The 18,157-nt window shown below is 38.1% G+C and overlaps 4 protein-coding genes across 5 annotated transcripts in view; all 4 read left to right on the top strand.

Moving 5' to 3' along the window:
* The first annotated feature begins 243 nt into the window (after window positions 1–243).
* Window positions 244–3,328, top strand: LOC307171868 (glyoxylate/hydroxypyruvate reductase B). Its single transcript, XM_079893796.1, has 6 exons — window positions 244–515; window positions 623–998; window positions 1,086–1,257; window positions 2,350–2,528; window positions 2,604–2,700; window positions 2,846–3,328. Exons 1-6 carry the CDS (start codon window positions 450–452, stop codon window positions 2,997–2,999), a joined length of 1,044 nt encoding a protein of 347 aa, XP_079749922.1. The 5' UTR covers window positions 244–449; the 3' UTR covers window positions 3,000–3,328.
* A 289-nt stretch (window positions 3,329–3,617) lies between these two features.
* Window positions 3,618–8,270, top strand: pard6ga (par-6 family cell polarity regulator gamma a). Its single transcript, XM_079895517.1, has 3 exons — window positions 3,618–3,758; window positions 4,260–4,482; window positions 5,392–8,270. The coding sequence occupies exons 1-3, from the start codon at window positions 3,693–3,695 to the stop codon at window positions 6,342–6,344; spliced, it is 1,242 nt and encodes a 413-aa protein (XP_079751643.1). The 5' UTR covers window positions 3,618–3,692; the 3' UTR covers window positions 6,345–8,270.
* A 1,384-nt stretch (window positions 8,271–9,654) lies between these two features.
* Window positions 9,655–14,831, top strand: adnp2a (ADNP homeobox 2a). Its single transcript, XM_079894039.1, has 4 exons — window positions 9,655–9,921; window positions 10,260–10,377; window positions 11,231–11,323; window positions 11,563–14,831. Exons 2-4 carry the CDS (start codon window positions 10,270–10,272, stop codon window positions 14,254–14,256), a joined length of 2,895 nt encoding a protein of 964 aa, XP_079750165.1. The 5' UTR covers window positions 9,655–9,921; window positions 10,260–10,269; the 3' UTR covers window positions 14,257–14,831.
* Window positions 14,832–15,663: 832 nt separating this feature from the next.
* Window positions 15,664–18,157, top strand: part of rbfa (ribosome binding factor A) — a 36,644-nt gene continuing 34,150 nt past the window's right edge. The window contains exons 1-7 of one of the 2 annotated variants that reach the window (XM_079894599.1): window positions 15,664–15,999; window positions 16,091–16,121; window positions 16,308–16,472; window positions 17,152–17,264; window positions 17,349–17,433; window positions 17,544–17,617; window positions 17,698–18,098. In XM_079894599.1, the coding sequence (XP_079750725.1) occupies window positions 15,797–15,999; window positions 16,091–16,121; window positions 16,308–16,472; window positions 17,152–17,264; window positions 17,349–17,433; window positions 17,544–17,617; window positions 17,698–18,073 (1,047 nt within the window). In that variant the 5' untranslated portion in view covers window positions 15,664–15,796 and the 3' untranslated portion in view covers window positions 18,074–18,098. Of the gene's footprint in view, window positions 16,000–16,090; window positions 16,122–16,307; window positions 16,473–17,151; window positions 17,265–17,348; window positions 17,434–17,543; window positions 17,618–17,697; window positions 18,110–18,157 lie in introns of those variants that run through there. The other variant, XR_013823697.1, reaches the window with a different exon arrangement.

Raw genomic sequence — 18,157 nt, forward strand, 5'->3', positions numbered from 1 at the left:
CTATAAACCAAAATACCAATGTTGACAAAGCAAAGCAGGAGTCCTTTATTAGGCTACTCAGTGTTTGTGACCAAACTAAATTACAATTAATAGAAAATCCAATCTGGAAATAATATATTGTGTACAAGGAAAAACACGAACCACATGTCCATCAAACAACCACATATAAACTTAATCATGTGACAGAAATGGGCCACAACTGAATAATACGTTTCATTGGCTTCTAACGCCCTCTTCTGGTTATTTGAGTGACTAGCAACTATTAAAACCTCCGATGACACACTCCGATGAAAAGAAGATTTGGAAACATTTTTAATTAAGTAGGTATTTGGCAATTAAAAATAAAAAAATGTAGCCTTAGAAGAGGTGGCCTACTTAATAATGATTTACAGAAAACCACCTTTGGTCTTTATCGGTACTTGATTAACCTTGTCTGGAGTACAAATACAATGTTGCACGTGACAATCAGAATCTTTCAGGGAACATTCAGACTGCGATCGACTGTCATACAAGTGGTGAGAAAGAATATTTCATTTAAGACATTTAAAGACGAATGCGTTCGTCTATTATTTTGTTTAGAGTTATAGCCCATTTATGCTAGTGCTGGTTCATTTTCTCACAGGTTATGGATAATCCGTGCATATTAGCCACCACACTTGGAGCACCTGGAGGCATCTACAAGTGTTTTGAACCTTGTATCGAGAAACACTTTACTATTATCACAGTTGAGAGGTTTGTACAGAGGAAAGAAGACTTCGCTGCTAAAATCCAGGCACTGTTTGTGTGGGGTGGAGCTATTAAAGTTGACCAAAACCTGTTACAGTCTTTGCCCAACCTCAAGGCTGTTGTTAATGGTGGGGTAGGAGTAGACCACCTTGATATTCCTCTGATAAATAGCTTTGGAATCAAAGTTTCCAACACTCCTCATGTGGTGGATAATGCCACTGCAGATATTGGCATGAGTTTGATGTTGGCATCTGCAAGAAAGATTGTTGAGGGTGAGAAGTGCAGTTTCCGTTCTATGCTTTCTTCAGGGTTTATCATATTGTTCACTGAGTACATTGTGATTTTCTTTTTCTCTTCAGGGCACAATTTTTCCAAGTTCCGGGAATTTGATGTTGTTCCAGAGTCCTTTCTGGGCACTGATGTTAGCGGGGCCACCCTGGGCATCATCGGCATGGGAAGAATAGGATACAAAATCGCCAAGAGAGCTCAAGGGTTTGAGATGAAAATCCTTTACCACAATAGGAATCAAAGGTGAATCTGTTGGACTTTGAAATAATTCTCTGTCACTAAACAACTTTTTACCAGCTTCAATAATTTGTAAACTCATTTTTCTGTCTGTTTTCGGTCCATTTGAACATAAAGTGGTTAGTCATTGTTTTCAAATATTAAAAAAAAAAACACTGGATTTAAGTGACATGTGAAGGCCAAGTAACCCATACTTGGAATTTGTCCTCTGCATTTAACCCATCCAAGTTAGTGCACAGTATACACACACATTATGAGTAGAGAGCTATGGACACACACACCTGGAGCAGTGGGCTGCCAGCGATTTGGGGTTCGGTGCCTTGCTCAAGGGCACCTCAGTCATTTCCTGCCGGTATTGAGAATCGACCTGGTCTGGTAACTGGCAACCGGTCTGACTCTCTAACCATAAGGCCACTTCTGCCACCAACGTATTAATGCCTAGTTATGTCATGAAACTCTAGATGGTGCAGGCTGATGGGTCTTAATGCAAGCTGATGATATTTACAGCGTTAACTACTTGGCACAAGCTTATTGGTTCATGTCACCTCTGCAGGCAATGCAGCTTGCTGTTCAAAATTTAAATGGCTGGTTATCGTTCACTATAGCAGTTGCAGCACGCCTTGAGAGTTCGTCTAAAACCCTCCACGTTCCCCAGCTCCACCTGTACAGATCTGCTATGGGTAATTGATATACTTACAGCAGCATATTGGCAGTAGCAAGTTCCTGTACTCTGCAACAGCAGCACCAATAATCTACAACAACAGCAGAAGCAGCGTAGAAGATATGTTCCAGCGTAGAAGACCAAATACATTAACATTATCATATCCATCCCCATGCTAAAAATCTTCAGAGAGTTGTCACGAATTAACTCCTTTTACAACTATCTTAAATTTTTGGAGGGCCACTGTCCTGCTGAGTTTAGTTCCCACCTTGCTCCAAAACACAAACCTGTTTTCAAATATGCCTAAAGGACTTGATTAGTTGGATCAGGTGTCTATAATTAGGGTTTAAGATTAAATCTTTAGGGCTATGGCCCTCCAGAAATCGAGTTTTGCTCCCCTGCCTTATATTTAATTTCACAGTGTTTTATATGTTCAGGCCTGAGAGTGAAGAAAAAGCAGTTGGGGCCATGTATTGTGCAAGCATGAAGGAGCTGCTACAGAGGTCAGACTTTGTCATGGTGGTGGTCAATCTGTCCCCACAAACGCACAAACTGATTGGTGCCAAAGAGTTTGCCATGATGAAACCCAATAGCACCCTTATCAACATTAGCAGAGGTAATGTAGTAGGCTGAAACAAACCAATCCCATTAAAGGAAATCCGTATGTTTGAGAACTACTTTTTTGTCATAGGCTTGGTAGTAGACCAAGATGCTTTAGTGAATGCTCTCCAGAAGAAAATGATACGAGCTGCTGCTTTAGATGTCACGTATCCTGAACCACTGCCCAGGTTTGCTTAGTACACTTTCATCTAATTGCACTTACACAAGTCCAAATATTTAGGATTGTAAAATTGCAGCCCTAAATGTTTTTTTTTCCTGCATTAAACACATCACTGTTGTAGTATGAATGATATGATTCTTTGTTGTGTACAGGGATCATCCCCTGCTGTCCTTCCCAAATGTCATCGTCCTCCCTCATTTAGGAACCAACACCATGGAGACGTCGCAGATCATGGTGGAGAGGATGGTGACCAATGCCTTGGCCGCTCTAACTGGAGGCCAGCTCCCTGACGAAGTCAAGGCATAGTGCCAGATCACAGAGCCATCTGTCCCTTCTTTGTTTTTTAACCAGTAAAACAGAAAATACTAATGGAGATGGTAATCATCATATTTTTAAAGACTGGATAGTACAATGTATAGTAGATGTGATTGTTTTGTGATTTTGTGTGTGTGTGTGTGTGTGTGTGTGTGTGCGTGCATATGAGCCTCCTTTTAAATGTTACATTGATACTTACAGCATATTATAAATGAATATATCTCCCTCCAACAAAATCTGTCACAACTGCGATCATTTAAAAAAACTAATCCTGATGCTACGAAAGAATTCAAAAATAAACTTTGCAATAGGCCTACTGTAATGTATGGTGTCTTTTTATACTTTTTTTTTTTTCAGATGATATTTTCTTGTTCCTTTTATTTGCAGGTTTTTCATCTTAGGGTATCATAAAGCTTTCATTTAGTTTAAGCTTTCATCTCATTTCATATATATATATATATAGGCTATTCATATATATTTTTTTATTCTTCACAAATTTCGTAGACTACTAGAAAATAAAAGTGGCAGTAATTCCGCGTGTTGTCCCGTCTTTTGCCAAGACATTCGTCCTGCTTTCCGCGTTTTCAGTGATGATGCGAACACGTAACGCTATTCTGTCATGCTGAGCAAAACAAAACCCGAGTGGTTTGCGAATAGTGGGGTAGTTACCGCTCATCGGACAACATGAACCGGGCACTTCGAAAGTCTCAGTCTCTGCGCAGCGTTTCGGTCCTCGAGGTGAAAAGTAAAGTAAGTTGACAAATACTTTTATGATGTTAACTGATCTCTAGCATGTATATGTCAGTTATTATATTGCAATGTATTTTCTCTGTTTTTAGAGGTATGTATTTCTTTAATCTTGGAATTACTCGGATTTGAAATCTATTAACAGAATCCTTATAACGATTTAATGATTATCTTGTCGCTCTTGTTGTAGTAGTATTATTAAACTGAGGGGAAGTAGCCTACCTTTGTAAACAAAGACTTAAACAATTAAAACCTACACAATATCCAGAAACGGCTCACTCCTAAAATATGTCCATTGTTTCAGATGATTGAATACAGTCCCAGGTCACTCACAGCCTGAAGCTCACAAAGATGTGTAAGATTACATAATCCTAGTATCAAAAATGAACCGTGTTGACCGATTTTGTCCTGGAGAACATAAAAGAGAAACCCTGTAATTAAGATATGTTTAGTAGCCTACAGTTTTTTTCATGCACTTTCATTCATGTGCTTTACTCTCTACAGTTTGGTGCAGAATTCAGGAGGTTTTCCCTGGATCGTTGTGAGCCTGGCAGGTATAAAGACTTCCACAGGCTCATTGTGCGTTTACATCAGCTATGGCAAATGGATGTCCTTATTGGCTATGCGGATGTTCAAGGAGAGCTGTTGCCTATCAATAATGATGACAACTTTTGCAAAGCTGTGACCTCCACACAATCTTTACTGCGTATCTTCATTCAGCTACAAGGTACAGGAAGGGTAGAAGCTCATGAATATCTCTAATTTCCTTTATTCTTTGCTCCATTCATCTCACCTCACAACAAAAATGTCATAATAATGTAACATAGAGCACTATTTTACAAACACATAAGATTTAATTATACGGAAAACATAATTTTAAGACCTTAAGACCATTTTATTTCGTTTTCTTTTTGATCTTCTTGAAGGAGGAATAGAAAAGGAAGGAACTTATCTAGTTGGGAATCATGTACTTGAGTATAATTGCTTTGTATTCCCATGTGGTGTGTTTGTTTGCCAGATTATCTTTTTGCTTTCCGTCCTAGTTCATGTGATCACTACCAGAGTTTTTAGTTAGTCAGTATTTGGAAATAACTATGGTAATAAATGAATGTAAGAATAAACATAAACAAAGAGAAAGTAAGAAGAATTCATAAATAAATGACAAAATACAGAAATTAATAAATAATCAGAGTTAAAATATATATAAAGTAAGTGCTAAATGTTGTGAAAAATTCATGAAATTTTTTTGTTTACATAATTGTATTTATATTTACATTGGACTGACTTGGTCCTTCATGGTTAAATAGTGTCTTACATGCTAAAATAAAATAAATACTAGCAGTAAAATGATTAAACTCGAGTCAAAATAAACAAATACAATTTTTGATTACAACAATGAAATATTTTTTTAATTACCATAAAAAAAAAAGCAAAAATAGATTTAAATAATACATATAACATTATAGTACTATAGCGAGTAGAGAGAAATAATGTCATGTAATAGAAACTACATATTTTCCACATTTATAATATTCATTTTTCACAATTAAAACTGTGATTAGAAAGTTTTGATATAATCAGATTGATTTAATAATTTTAGAACTTTGCTCAACGAACTTCCCGCACTGTTTTCCAGAGGAAGCTGATCAGGATAACGCAGGTGCTGATGATGCAAAAAAGCGAAGGAAAACTGTCAGCCACAGAAAACTACCATTTCAGATCAGCATGCCGCAGAACTTCCGCCCTGTTTCTTCCATCATCGACGTGGACATCATCCCAGAATGCCACCGAAGAGTGCGTCTGTATCGCCAGGGCTCGGACAGACCTCTGGGCTTTTACATTCGTGATGGTACTACAGTCAGGGTTACTCCTTACGGTCTGGAAAAGGTTCTAGGCATCTTTATCTCCCGCATAGTGCCCGGTGGCCTGGCGGCTTGCACGGGACTGCTAGCCATTAATGACCAGGTCCTGGAAGTGAATGGTATTAGTGTTATGGGGAAGACTTTGGATCAGGTAACCGACATGATGATTGCCAACAGCCACAACCTCATCATCACAGTGAAACCTGCAAACCAGCATAACAACATAAGGCGAAAAAGCTGCATTCCCTCAAGCTCGGGACACTATTTTGATAGTACGGACTCTGTAAGCTACCCAGGGCTGCCTATGATAATGAAAGCTTATGGTTTAGGCACTGGCTCCGAGAGCGAAGAAGATACAGATGTGGTTGTCGAGAGCTCCATCAAACACCTGTCCCGGCAGTTTGGTGCTTCAAACGCCTCTCATTCTTCTCAACCACATGTTAATACTTCTTACCGGCCTCAAGTTTCTGCCAGACGGCCCAACTCGCTCATTTCGGCAGCGTCCTATCACTCTCAGCCTTGCCTCACCTACACAGCTCACACTGACCACAACCTCCCCCTTCACAGGAATCTGAGGGCCAAGCAGCATTATGGCTTTAACCCGGCCATCAGACAGGAAAGCTGCAGTACCCATGACATTCTCAACACGTGGCATGTTGATCTGAGTCGTCATTTACTGCTGCCCCAGGGGGCAATGGAGGAAGATGGAATTGTTGTCATTTTGTAGAAGATAAACCTTCTGAAACGACACCACCCATGTTAAACTCTGCACTACAAGTTATACATGTCACGTGCGTGCTATACTTGCATGTCTTGCAAGTTTTTACTGATAACTTTAAAGATTACTATAGATTCTATATGTTAAAGGATATTTTTTGTTATATATAATCAAAACAAATTTTTTATTTTATTTTTATTTTTTTATTCACCTTAAAAATGAATTCGGTCATCTTGGACTCACCTTTATGTCTTTCCAAACCTGTATGATTTTCTTTCTTCCGTAGAACATACGATTTTTTTTTAACGTTTTGGTGACCATTGGCCATTGAATTCTCAAAAGAAATTATTTTATGTTCCACAGAAGAAAGAAAATCATACAGATTTGGAACAACATTAGGATGAGTTGACAGAATTTTCATTTTTTGGGTGAACTGTGCTATTAAAGGCAGGTTAGACGATTTGCTCCAGAATCAGTTTTTATTATGCTGGCTGAAAGTCTCTTCACATCCTGATAGCAATCACTAAGTTAAAGCAACACTAAGTAACATTTTTTACCTTAAAATAATGTTTCCAAAATCGTATCAGTGGTTCATCAAGTCGTAACAGGGTGAAAGGCACTTCTGGATTCACTTTGCAGCCCTATATCTGCTATAACCACACTATGCAAGTTTGCCAAACCGGGTCACGTTTCTGTAGTTCGAATGAGACATAAGAAAACTACAAAATTGACTTGCTTTTCGTCAAGCGTTACAATAGTCATTATTTAGTTTTTCTTTGTTTCTGATGTCGCAATACATCATACTTTCATGAAATCATGCAACATACTCTACCTTGTCTGTGGACATTGTTCATTCAAAGCCGTTGCTGGATAAACAGCGAGCGTGCGACAGTAGGCTGTGGGCTGCGAAATTATTTACGACAGCGGTAATGAACAATTCCGCTTCCAACCTGTAGGGCGACCGAAGTGGAAAAGTTCCTTAGTGTTGCTTTAAGTGGTCTAAATGTATTTATATGTAGGATTATATATATATATATATCGTCTGTGGAAGGTGTAGGACCACAAAATGTTCGTCCAATCATTGCATTCGGCCTGAATACTCATTTATACTTGTATATACGGTTTGTGACTCGAATTCATGCGTTTCAATGGCAACACTATCAACGCTGAAATGATCTGCAGCAGTCAGGTGGTACAGGTCAGTGTTTTTTAATTTATGTTCATTATTATTGTAATGTTATGTGCTTTGAGACATGAGGTAGTTTAACGCCGTCTCTCGTCTTGTGACGCTTTGCAAACTCTGCTGTGTGCGTTCACGTGTTTTGAAGGATTGGCTTTGGAGACAATCTGAAGGGAACGTGGGATCTCATGCTTTCAAAGCTAGCTCGCTATTGCTAGCCTCTCCAAAATTGCCTACCCTACCTTTAATAAAATGCATTGTAAATTCATTTTACATTTAATAAAACTGTAAAGCCTTCTCAGATACTTTGTGTAGTATAAACACACATTTATTAAACCTCAATAAATTTAAATTATGTGTTAAACTAACACTATTGAATCTCTTACAGTTAATTGCTATTATCACACAACATGCATACATTATTTTTTATTTTTTTTCTGCTGTGTCGCACACTGTTTCTTAAAGGTCATTATATTAGCAATTTCTTATTAAGAAACCACACAGCAGATTTCCACACAGTGGATTGCACACAACAAAATAAAGTTTGTTTAAGAATTGTGTTGCATTAGCTCATTTTAATTAAGGAAATTGAACAAGCAGCAAATATCATTTTTGGAGGTGAAAGTCTGAATGTCATAGAACATTGCAAATCAACATGATCAAATCAGAGAGGCCTGTGTATTCATACTGAATTTTAGTTATGTAATTATTAAGTAAACACACATGTATATAACTCATAAAATGCTATATTAAAACTATATAATAAAAAAAAAAAACAGTGTTTTACAACATCTCAAGTGTGTCTTTTTACAGTATAGCATTATCATTGTATTGGAGTTCTGGGACCCACACAGACCACAGGATGAGCTCCCCCTGCTGGCCTAACTAACACTTAGCTTTCCAAGAAGGAGGCGAGAGCTACAGGTTGACAGCTGCGGATTTCTACACAGGGTCCACAAAAGCATCCCATACACCCATTTTTCCAGTATTAAAAAAACTTCCATGAAAAATACAATCAATATAAGCAGTGAAAAAAGTTGCATTTTCCACTTAATCATGTTGATCTTGGTTTTCAGTTACCCATATCAACAATGGTGCACAAAGGGACATCCTGCATTGTGTTTATCAGTTTGGCTGTTTCTCTCCAGTTTCACATTGACAGAACGACATTTGTTAAGTAAAGCTGACAAGACTTTTTATTTAATTGAAACAACTTAAATTAAATTAAAGGGATAGTTATGAAAAGTCTGTCATTATTTAAAGACTCTGTCCTTCTAAACCTCTACCCCTTTCTTTTCTTCTGCTGAACACATACACAAAAAATATATTTTGAACAATGTTTCATGTTTTAAAGAAGAGACTTTAAGTCTGTTCACCCAAAAATGTGTCATTCACCCACCCTCAAGTATGAATTTCTTTCTTCTGCTGAATACAAAAGAATATTTTCTGAAGAACGTTGGTAATCAACAACTTGAGGGTGAGTAGCCTAAATGATGACAAATTTGTTCATTTTTAGGTGAACTATCCCTTTAAGTTCAAGCGATTACATGCATTTATTAAGCAACACTGACAAGAAAGGATTCAGTAAGACTCACAACAGTGAAAGTACTTTTTAAAGCGTACATGAGTATGACGTTTCTGTGTTTTTAAATGTTCTCTCAAACTAAAGGAATGTCCCAGGCCGTGTGACCATAGGGGGCCCATGTAGGTCCTTGTATCATGCATTAACTGGGCCCAGTGGAGAGACCCATAAAACATTATAATGACAGCCATATGTTCCTGGTACATATGAAAAGTTTTAAATTATACTTGCTGTGGTGACATCAGCAATGATGCAACAAACCACCTATAGCTACATGCGACAGGTAGTCACTGCATATTACAGAGATATATATTCTTATCATTCATCATAATGTCATACTTAAATCCATCAATCCATCCCCCCATAAAAGCATCTCTGAAGGTGATGTACCACAGGTGTGTCCACATCACTCACAGGTGAAGACCACAGCCATGGTCCTATGGTTAATTCTAATAACTAATGGCCATTACATTGATCAACTTTGTAAGATCAGCCCACCTTTCTCCCATTGGTGGTTCTGCACTATGCAATATGTAAATCAGAAAACGTCACTTCCCGTCTTCCTGTGCGCCATGTTTTTCAGCAGGAGTGGGGTGATGTTTTAGTGAGATATAATCAAAAGTGGGCTAATCCTGCGCTCGGTTCATATTTCACCAGACGATCATCAGTGCAGTAAGGAACGCGGATTGAGCGCAACCTGGATGCTTCATATGATGAACTAGCCGATTCCATACTGCGCGCCTTCCAGTGACGCCGGAAGAAAACGGACGCACGCACGCAGACATCCATCCACTCAATCGCAGCTCTGTGCCAGAATATTAAAGGTAACGTTAGATACAGGTTTATGACAGACCCTAAAATACGGTTCGGAGTGAATGACATGTGTCATTATTGTGACATTTTCCGTACTACTTAAACGGCTGTTTTTTTTTAAAAAAAAACACACCTTGCTTGGTACATGGTTACAACTAGGTATTTGTATTATAACTATGTTATAGGCCTCAGCAATTTCGGTTAATTTAGATTTAATCTCTTTAATCTGCATTAGATCGACGCAAAATAAACAGATTGAATTTGGCGTTTTTAAAGATTAGGCTAATGCGTGTATTGATTTTACAGGCTATTCAGAAACATTTCGTGTTATTTTTGTTTTCATTTACAGGATCATCAAAATGTATCAAATTCCAGTGAAGAACCTTACAAAACTCAGACGACCAAGGAAACGCGTCAAAAGTATTTTGTGTGACATCGGGAAGCAGCAGTGCCAAGATTTAATGGAGGTAGATTATTGTAGTAATGATGTTCTGTTTATACTAATGATCTGTTGAATGCATGACTTTGATTGGCTCACGGATGTTGATGTTGATTAGTTTTTAACTGCACTATATGAAGTAATTCTAGGTTTTAACTGCATTACAATTTAGTGTCACTCACCTCACAAAATCATTTTAGTTATTTCAAAGAGCCTTACAAATTGTAGAGATAAAACTAAGATATCGACAAAAACCTGACCATTTCTAATTTTCCATATTTATTATTGAAGTTGGAATGTAACGGAAGAAGGAGATAATTTCTTCCGTATTGAAATGGATTATTGAAAAAGAAAATAAATGTAGGACGTTCTGTGTTTCTTTCCATCTGTTGTTGATTGGATAGAGGCAGATCTGAATGTGAGCTTGCAGTCAATTATAAGCGATTAAAGCGACTAATGGAGAAAACTGATTGGAGAAATCCGGCGTACATTACCGGAGAGTCTGATGTTCTACCAGAAGAACAAGTTAAAAAATAAATGCATAATATATTGATTATCGGTTGATATTAGTGATTTTGATATCAGTCTCAATCGATATTGAATATTTAATTCTGCATACACATTTCTGATTATTTTTACTTTTAGATTGATTTCTAAATCACAGCAAGTGTAAACTTCATTTTTAAAAATTAATTGTCTGTCTTATTTATTTGCATCCTAAACGATTTTATTTGTAGTATGTTTTTATTTTTTTTTTTTTATTATTTTTTTTTTTTTTACACAATATCAGCGTTTCTTGACACGAATATCAAAATATAATATAGAATTGCCTGAATATATAATATAATGCCTGTTAATGAAATTTTCTTTGTTTCCAACAGACATATAAATGTTTTGATGCTGGTGATGCAAGTTTTGACAACACTGAATGGGATGATTTCACTGATGGTCATGTTGGAAAAAAGAAAAAAAAGGTGATTTGCATTAACATCTGTTATGCACTGTAAAAATGTTTTAATTGTTTGTGATGTTATAACCACATATTTGTTTCCATCTCTTTAAATAAATTTGGCACCACTTTTATTTGAATAAATGATTTAAGGTAGCAATTTTACTTTTCAGTTTGAATGGGACGAATATTTTTACACTGCACAAACTATTGATAAACAAAATTTCAAGCTATATTAATCATGATGTTATTTTTGTCCCTCAGTATCCATACCGGAGCCAAGCTCTGTGCTGCAGTCTGTGTTGGTACTCCAGCCGGTCAGTACCCACGTTCAGAAGTCACATCCATCGCTGTCACTGGAAAGATCTGAACGTGGCCTGTTTGTTAATGTGCCCCTACTGCCCATTTGTCAGCTCTCCGAAAGTCACAGAGCAACACATTCAGTTTTTCCACATGCTGCCATCAAAAGCCCATCGTATATCTCTCCAAAGCAACCCCAGCCAGACTTTGGCTCACGCGCCGAAAACCGTGTCAGTTACAGTCTCAGCTGATGCCGCCGATGACAGATACACGTGCGCAACCTGCGGCTATCATGACTCTTTACTATACGTGATGAAGAAACACGTGTTGGTAAACCACTATGCTACTATGCTGGATCGCTTCTTCGGGCTCGGGTCGGACAGTACACAAAAGTCTGGTGGTGTGCAGATACGTGACGGCGCACCAATGAAATATCATTGCAAAGTGTGCAAACTGCCAGCAGAGACCATTGAACATTTACTTTATCACATTTTAAGTTCAGAGAAGCACAAGGACCTGCACTGGCAAATAATGCCTTGTATAATCGAAAAAGACTGCACGAATCAAATGCCCGGATTGCAGAATCTGCTGAGCCTCGCTCCAAAAGCGATGCAACAGGTCACGTTACTTGCAAGACCGAATTACATGCCCCAGCAGATGCAACATACAAATGGAAACGGTACGGTTCTTCTGGCTGGCCCAAGTAACGCAGCAGCTTTGTTTTGCTCTCCTGGTGCAGGGCAGATGTTTCTGTCCCCACAAACGCAAGCTTTACTGTCGGGCACGACTTTGGCTGCGCTTCAGAATGCCCAGCATCAGCAGTCCCCCGGCGGGATGCCGCAAGCCCTGCCTGCCTCTCCAGGTAATATGGTGATGCCAAACATGCCGCAAAGTGCACCCAACACGGTACCCATCACTATGTCCATTCCCAGGCTACCACAGACCCAGCAAGCACAGCAGGTTCTTCTTCCGCCTGGCATCCAGGTCAACCTCCCGGGCGAAATGGGTGTTCATTCACCATTTCTTTATACTCAAGGTCTTCAGCTGAACCAGTCAGTTCCCAGAGCTCCTCTCATAGCCTCGCAGTCTGTGCGTCTCATTCCCACAGGCAACAATGTCAATGGTGTTCCAACATACACTCTAGCACCCGTTCAAGTCACCGTTCCTGTCCACGGCAGTCCCGCTCAAATGGTATTGACGCAAAACCAGATCAGCCAGCCTTCAAATTCAGCGGTGGTGCCCGCAGGTCTCATGCCTACAATTCAGAGGGCGATAAATAGAAATTCGACACCAAATGAGCTGGCTGTGCTCGCGCCGTTTTTGAAGAAACATGACGACCACACTGTCAAGTGCCTGAGGTGCAAGATTTTACTGACAGAACAGGGGATTTTCCAGCATTTGTTGCATGGCTTGAAGTGTCTGTTCTGCCCTCAGATGTTCTACTCCTTCAAGCAGATCATGGAGCACACCAATAAAGATCACAGTCTGAAGATCAAGGAAAACCGGCATTTCATAAAAGAACAGTTTAATCTCGACTGTGACGACAAGGGCAATCTCATGTTCACCACTTTTAATCTGAACACAGATGTGCCCAAAGATCTTCTTGACAACCGCGAGCTTAACCTCGCACTGATCACCAGCACTCAGGATAAGCTATTCATAAAAATGTATCCAGACAAGGCCGAATACGCAACCGCGTTGAAGGTGCCACCTACCGCCTGCCCATTTTGTCAAGTAAAGCTCCAGAACTCTGAAGACTACGAGCTCCATCTTCAAACAAAACACCACATCGTTCCCACCATTCATGCCATACTAAAAACACCTGCTTACAAATGCATATTTTGTTTTGGGGTGTATGCCGAAAAATCGACAACGAAAACCATCTCCATTCATGTGCAACGGTGTCGTTGTGCTCCCAAAGCGGTCAAGGAAGCAGAGAGGAAGCTGAATCCAGATACAACGGAACACCTTGATGGTGATTTATGTAGTACTGTTCAGATGGCCAGTTCTTCAGACGCGGATTTGCAAGGGGGTCTTGAATTTGCCAAGCCAAAGAGAGAAGTAATCACTCCGAAGAACAGGAGAAGGAACTCGAAAGTTCCAAAGGTAGAAGTCCCTGAAACTCCAGTTGAACTCGTCTTGGAACCAATGGGGATGGAGAGGACGTCGTTCGAGGACAGAAAAGACTTCCTTTCACAGTACTTCCACAGAAAGCCATACGTGACGAAGACCGAAATCGAACTGCTCGCTTCCCGTTTGTGGATAAACAAGGCTGACGTGAAGGCTCACTTTAACAGCAAGCTCACCAAGTGCTTGAAAGCTATTCAGAAGAAGAGGGTTTGTGTGCATCTCGGGTTCAAAATGATTGAAGTGAACAAGGTGAAGCACAACCTCTTCATTCCGGAGGCAAAGCCTGTTAAAAAAAAAGATGCGGAAGTGGTGAAACCTGACAGCCTTGTTCCAGAGGTAACTGTTAAAATAGAGGATGTGAATGAAATTAAACATGACCTCTTCATCCAAGAGGTAACTATTAAAAAAGAGGATGAGGACATGAATGAAATGGGACATGACCTCTTCATCCAAGAGGTAACTGTTAAAAAAGAGGATGTGAATGAAATGGAACATGACCCCTTCATTCCAGAGGTACGGCCTCTGTAAAAAATAGCTAAACATGTTTGTTTGATAAATTATGTTTGTATTCAGCATGTTCACACTAGGATGTAAAATTACTTGATTTACACATTTATAAGATTGTTTGCCTCTTGGCATTAGTCTATGGAAAAAGGGGAACCCACAGCAATGCTGAAAAGACTCTACATTTTTGTATTTTTGTTGTATATAGTTCATATGATGATGCTGTTTAAAAGTTTCTTTTATTACATATCTTTATTGCAAGAAAGAAAAGACCCAGTTTCCCAATTATATTAAAATCATACTTTTTTTGGACACTTGTACTATACATTTGGGGATGTCTAGTGAAATAGTTCTGCATTTAACATTTTATATTAGAAGAACTGTAAAGAAAATGAAGGCTTGGCTTATCATTACTAACTGGCAAATTAGGCAGCATTTCATAACTGTATCAGCAAAAGGGACACTTTATGGTGTTTTTATGTTTTTTCTCTTTCATATAATACACTGTAATCATTTCAGACATGTGAAAAAAGACAAGTGCCTCCGTGTCCTATTTAAAGTTTGCAGTTGTATTTGCCTCTTGGAATAAACGTGATTAAATATTACAGATGTGTGGTTTACTAAATATAAAATTCTTTACGATTTAACAAGTAGGATTTTAATTTGATTTGTCATTAATTTGCATATTTTATAATATATATATATATTTGTATTTTATATATTCAATTGGTCAATTATTGCTACACATGACATACATTACATAGTCATGACAAACTGATTTTTTTTATTTATCATCTAAAAAAGAAAATGGTAGCTAAAAAGTCACTATATAAAAAATACACCTATCACAAGGATGTAAATGTAGATGCTTGAGGAATCTGCCATTATAGTTCGTAAACAGATACTTAAATTAATACAAACTCATGCTTCAAAATTCATATTTGAAAAACATATAAAATACTTATGAGAAACTATTGTGGGAACCATAACAAATAGAGTTCAACGGGTGAGGTATGGATGTCAAAATCCCATTCATTTTCTCCTTGGGGGAATTGTTTTTGAAACTTATAAACCTTTAAGACAGACAATAAGGAATAAGATTGTTAATAAATGGTATGCTTTTTATTTTTTAAGCCATCAGTCTGCATTATTTAAACCTTTTTTTTAATAATATTCATCAACAATGGAATTCATGGTGACGCACTACATTACCCATGATTCTGCAGCGAAATCTCCACCTCCTCGCCGATTCAAATATAAATATTTGCTTCAAATCGAAGTTTGTGATGTTTTTTCACCTCGTAGCTTGTTGATTTGGTTCATGGCATAGACTATAATTATAGACTGTAAAAAAAAATAAAAAAATCTTAAAAGCCCTTCCAGAACCAAGGCCGCAGCAAAATTAGGCGGGCACTGTTGCACCTATAAATCGACGTCATAAATGCAATCTGTCAGCGTCGTCGATCGACTCCATCTGGATCAATTACTTCACCCTTACCCTCGCCTTCAGACAAATGTAGTCGATGCTGCGTGAGGACAAGGATAAACCACCAAAGTAGTGATCATGCTGGCTGTTAAGAGAGTTCTTTGCTATAAAGAATGCACATTCAGTCGATATTCCTCACTAACAAGCATGTTCTGTAAAATGACAGCACGACATGAGACACAGTGCTTGTCATGGTCTGTAATGCTTAAAGAAAGAAGCATACATAGTTCAACCCGACTGTCTGGAGGCAGTAAATTAATGAAGATGCTGGCCAAAAAGAAGTGAGTCGCTGTTTTGTATAATTGATAAATAATAAATAAAAAAGTTACGCTTACTATGAAATCGCATGAGTTACATGATCGTTCTTTACAGGAGAAAACAGTGGTATGAATCTCCTGTGCAGGTAAGAATTCTTCCAAATATATATATATTTTTCAATTACTTCACTTTCATTTTCAGTATTGTATACTTTTAATATATATATATATTAAAAGGTAACAATAAAGCTGCGTTTACTCTGTAGGCAGAATGACTGTACACATTATCTCTACAATGCCATACTTGTCTTTTGCATATTTTGCTCACCCAGGCAACAGCGCTTCAGCCTGGCTTTCTGAAACCATCAAAGCGAAATAAAGAGGACAGTGTTCGTGTGAGGACTCTGAACAACATCATCTACAAAGCAGTGACAGACTTACTGAGCTCCTATGAGGTCAACTCTGAGATCAGTGCCTACAATGTACAGATTTCCAAAGTAGGATGTGCTCTTCCTTCTAACTTCTGTGCCATCATTAAAAGGATAGTTCAGCCAAATATGAAAATCCTGTCATGATTCATTCACCCTCAAGTGGTTCCAAACCTGCATGAGTTTCTTCTGTTGAACACAAAATAAGACATTTTGAAGAATATGGGTAACCAAACAGTATTTGGCACCATTGAGTAAAAATAGTATATATATATATTGTTTTTCCATATTATGGAATTCAATGGTGCCCACAACTGTTTGGTTACTGACATTCTTCTAAATATCTAATTTTGTTTTCAGCAGAACAAAGAAATTCATACAGGTTTGGAATAACTTGAGGGTGAGTAAATGATGACAGGATTTTCATTTTTGGGTGAACTATCACTTCAATTATACCTCATATGTTCAATAATTACACCAAAATCATTTACTCACCCTCATGTCGTTTTAAACCTGTATGACTTTCTTTTGGAATACAAAAGATACTTTGAAGAATGTCAGTAATGCAACAGTTAACCTTGATCACCATTGTATGGAAAGGAGAAAAAAACAAACATTTTTCAAAATATCTTTTATGTTCAGAATGACATCATTTTAATTTCTCTTTAATTATTTACACAAATGTTTAATTTCTTCAAAAATGTTGTTTTCAGTTCTGCCCTAAACTATGTCTCCTTGTCCATGCAAGGTTTCACTACCACCCGATTTCTCTGCATGTCGAATATACTGGAAGACAAGTCTGTCGGCAGAGCAAGACAGCCATATTCAGCAGGCTTTAGACAAATGTGCTCCTCGCATACGGTATGTCTTTTTCATCATTTATTTTACTTTGTTTTAACAAGTTGAAGGTAATGGATTCATTTGGTTTTTAATATTATTTTTCAGGCATCTTCTCATCTCTCACCAAATCCTTGGTTGTGTTCCTCCTGTGATTTTCATCAGAGATAAACAATATGCTGCTATCACTGAGGTAACAGATAACATATTAATAATTAATATTCATATATTAGCGGTGCATGAGTTGTGCAGATGGTATAGCTAATATTCGTGTGTGTGTGTTATTGTCCGATCCTTAATCAGATTGAAAACCTTCTCAAGAAAGCAGATTTTGGTCCAGATGAAAATAATTTACATTTATCCGTCAGCGATATCGGGTAAGAATTATTTAGTTCTATTAAAACCTTTTTTTTTTTTTTTTAATGAATGAATTTCTAATTAGTTTGATCTTTTAAAGGGCCAAACTGCAGCCCATAGAATCTGGAGACAAGAAAAGACCCGTTTTGTTTGGTGTCGATCACGACGCTCTGCACAAACAGATTGAAGCCTATAAACGACAGAAGGGGGCGAGAGACTCTCTCACACAGAGTCCTGCTGCAGGAGGACTAACACAAGAGCAGCTGGACACACTAGCAGATATTAGGAAGCAGAAACTCATAGAGAAAAAGAAACAGAAATCTAAATGGATGAAGGACAATGACATCACTCCTAAGGATTTTCTCTTGTCCAGAAGCGTTCAAAAAGAGGATAAAGAGGAGCAGGACAGTGACGAGGACGGCCTGGTGGATAGCCAGCTCTCAGAGCTGATGGAAGAGGAAGACAGGAGACACTGAAATCAGATCTTTTGGTCACTTGCAATGTTTAGTGTGGTCTGTAAAATAAAAATATTCAAGCTTTGGAAACAAGTAAACGTGTAT

Source organism: Squalius cephalus, assembly GCF_949319135.1.
Source record: "Squalius cephalus genome assembly, chromosome: 15".
In the NCBI taxonomy this organism is placed as follows: Eukaryota; Metazoa; Chordata; class Actinopteri; order Cypriniformes; family Leuciscidae; genus Squalius; species Squalius cephalus.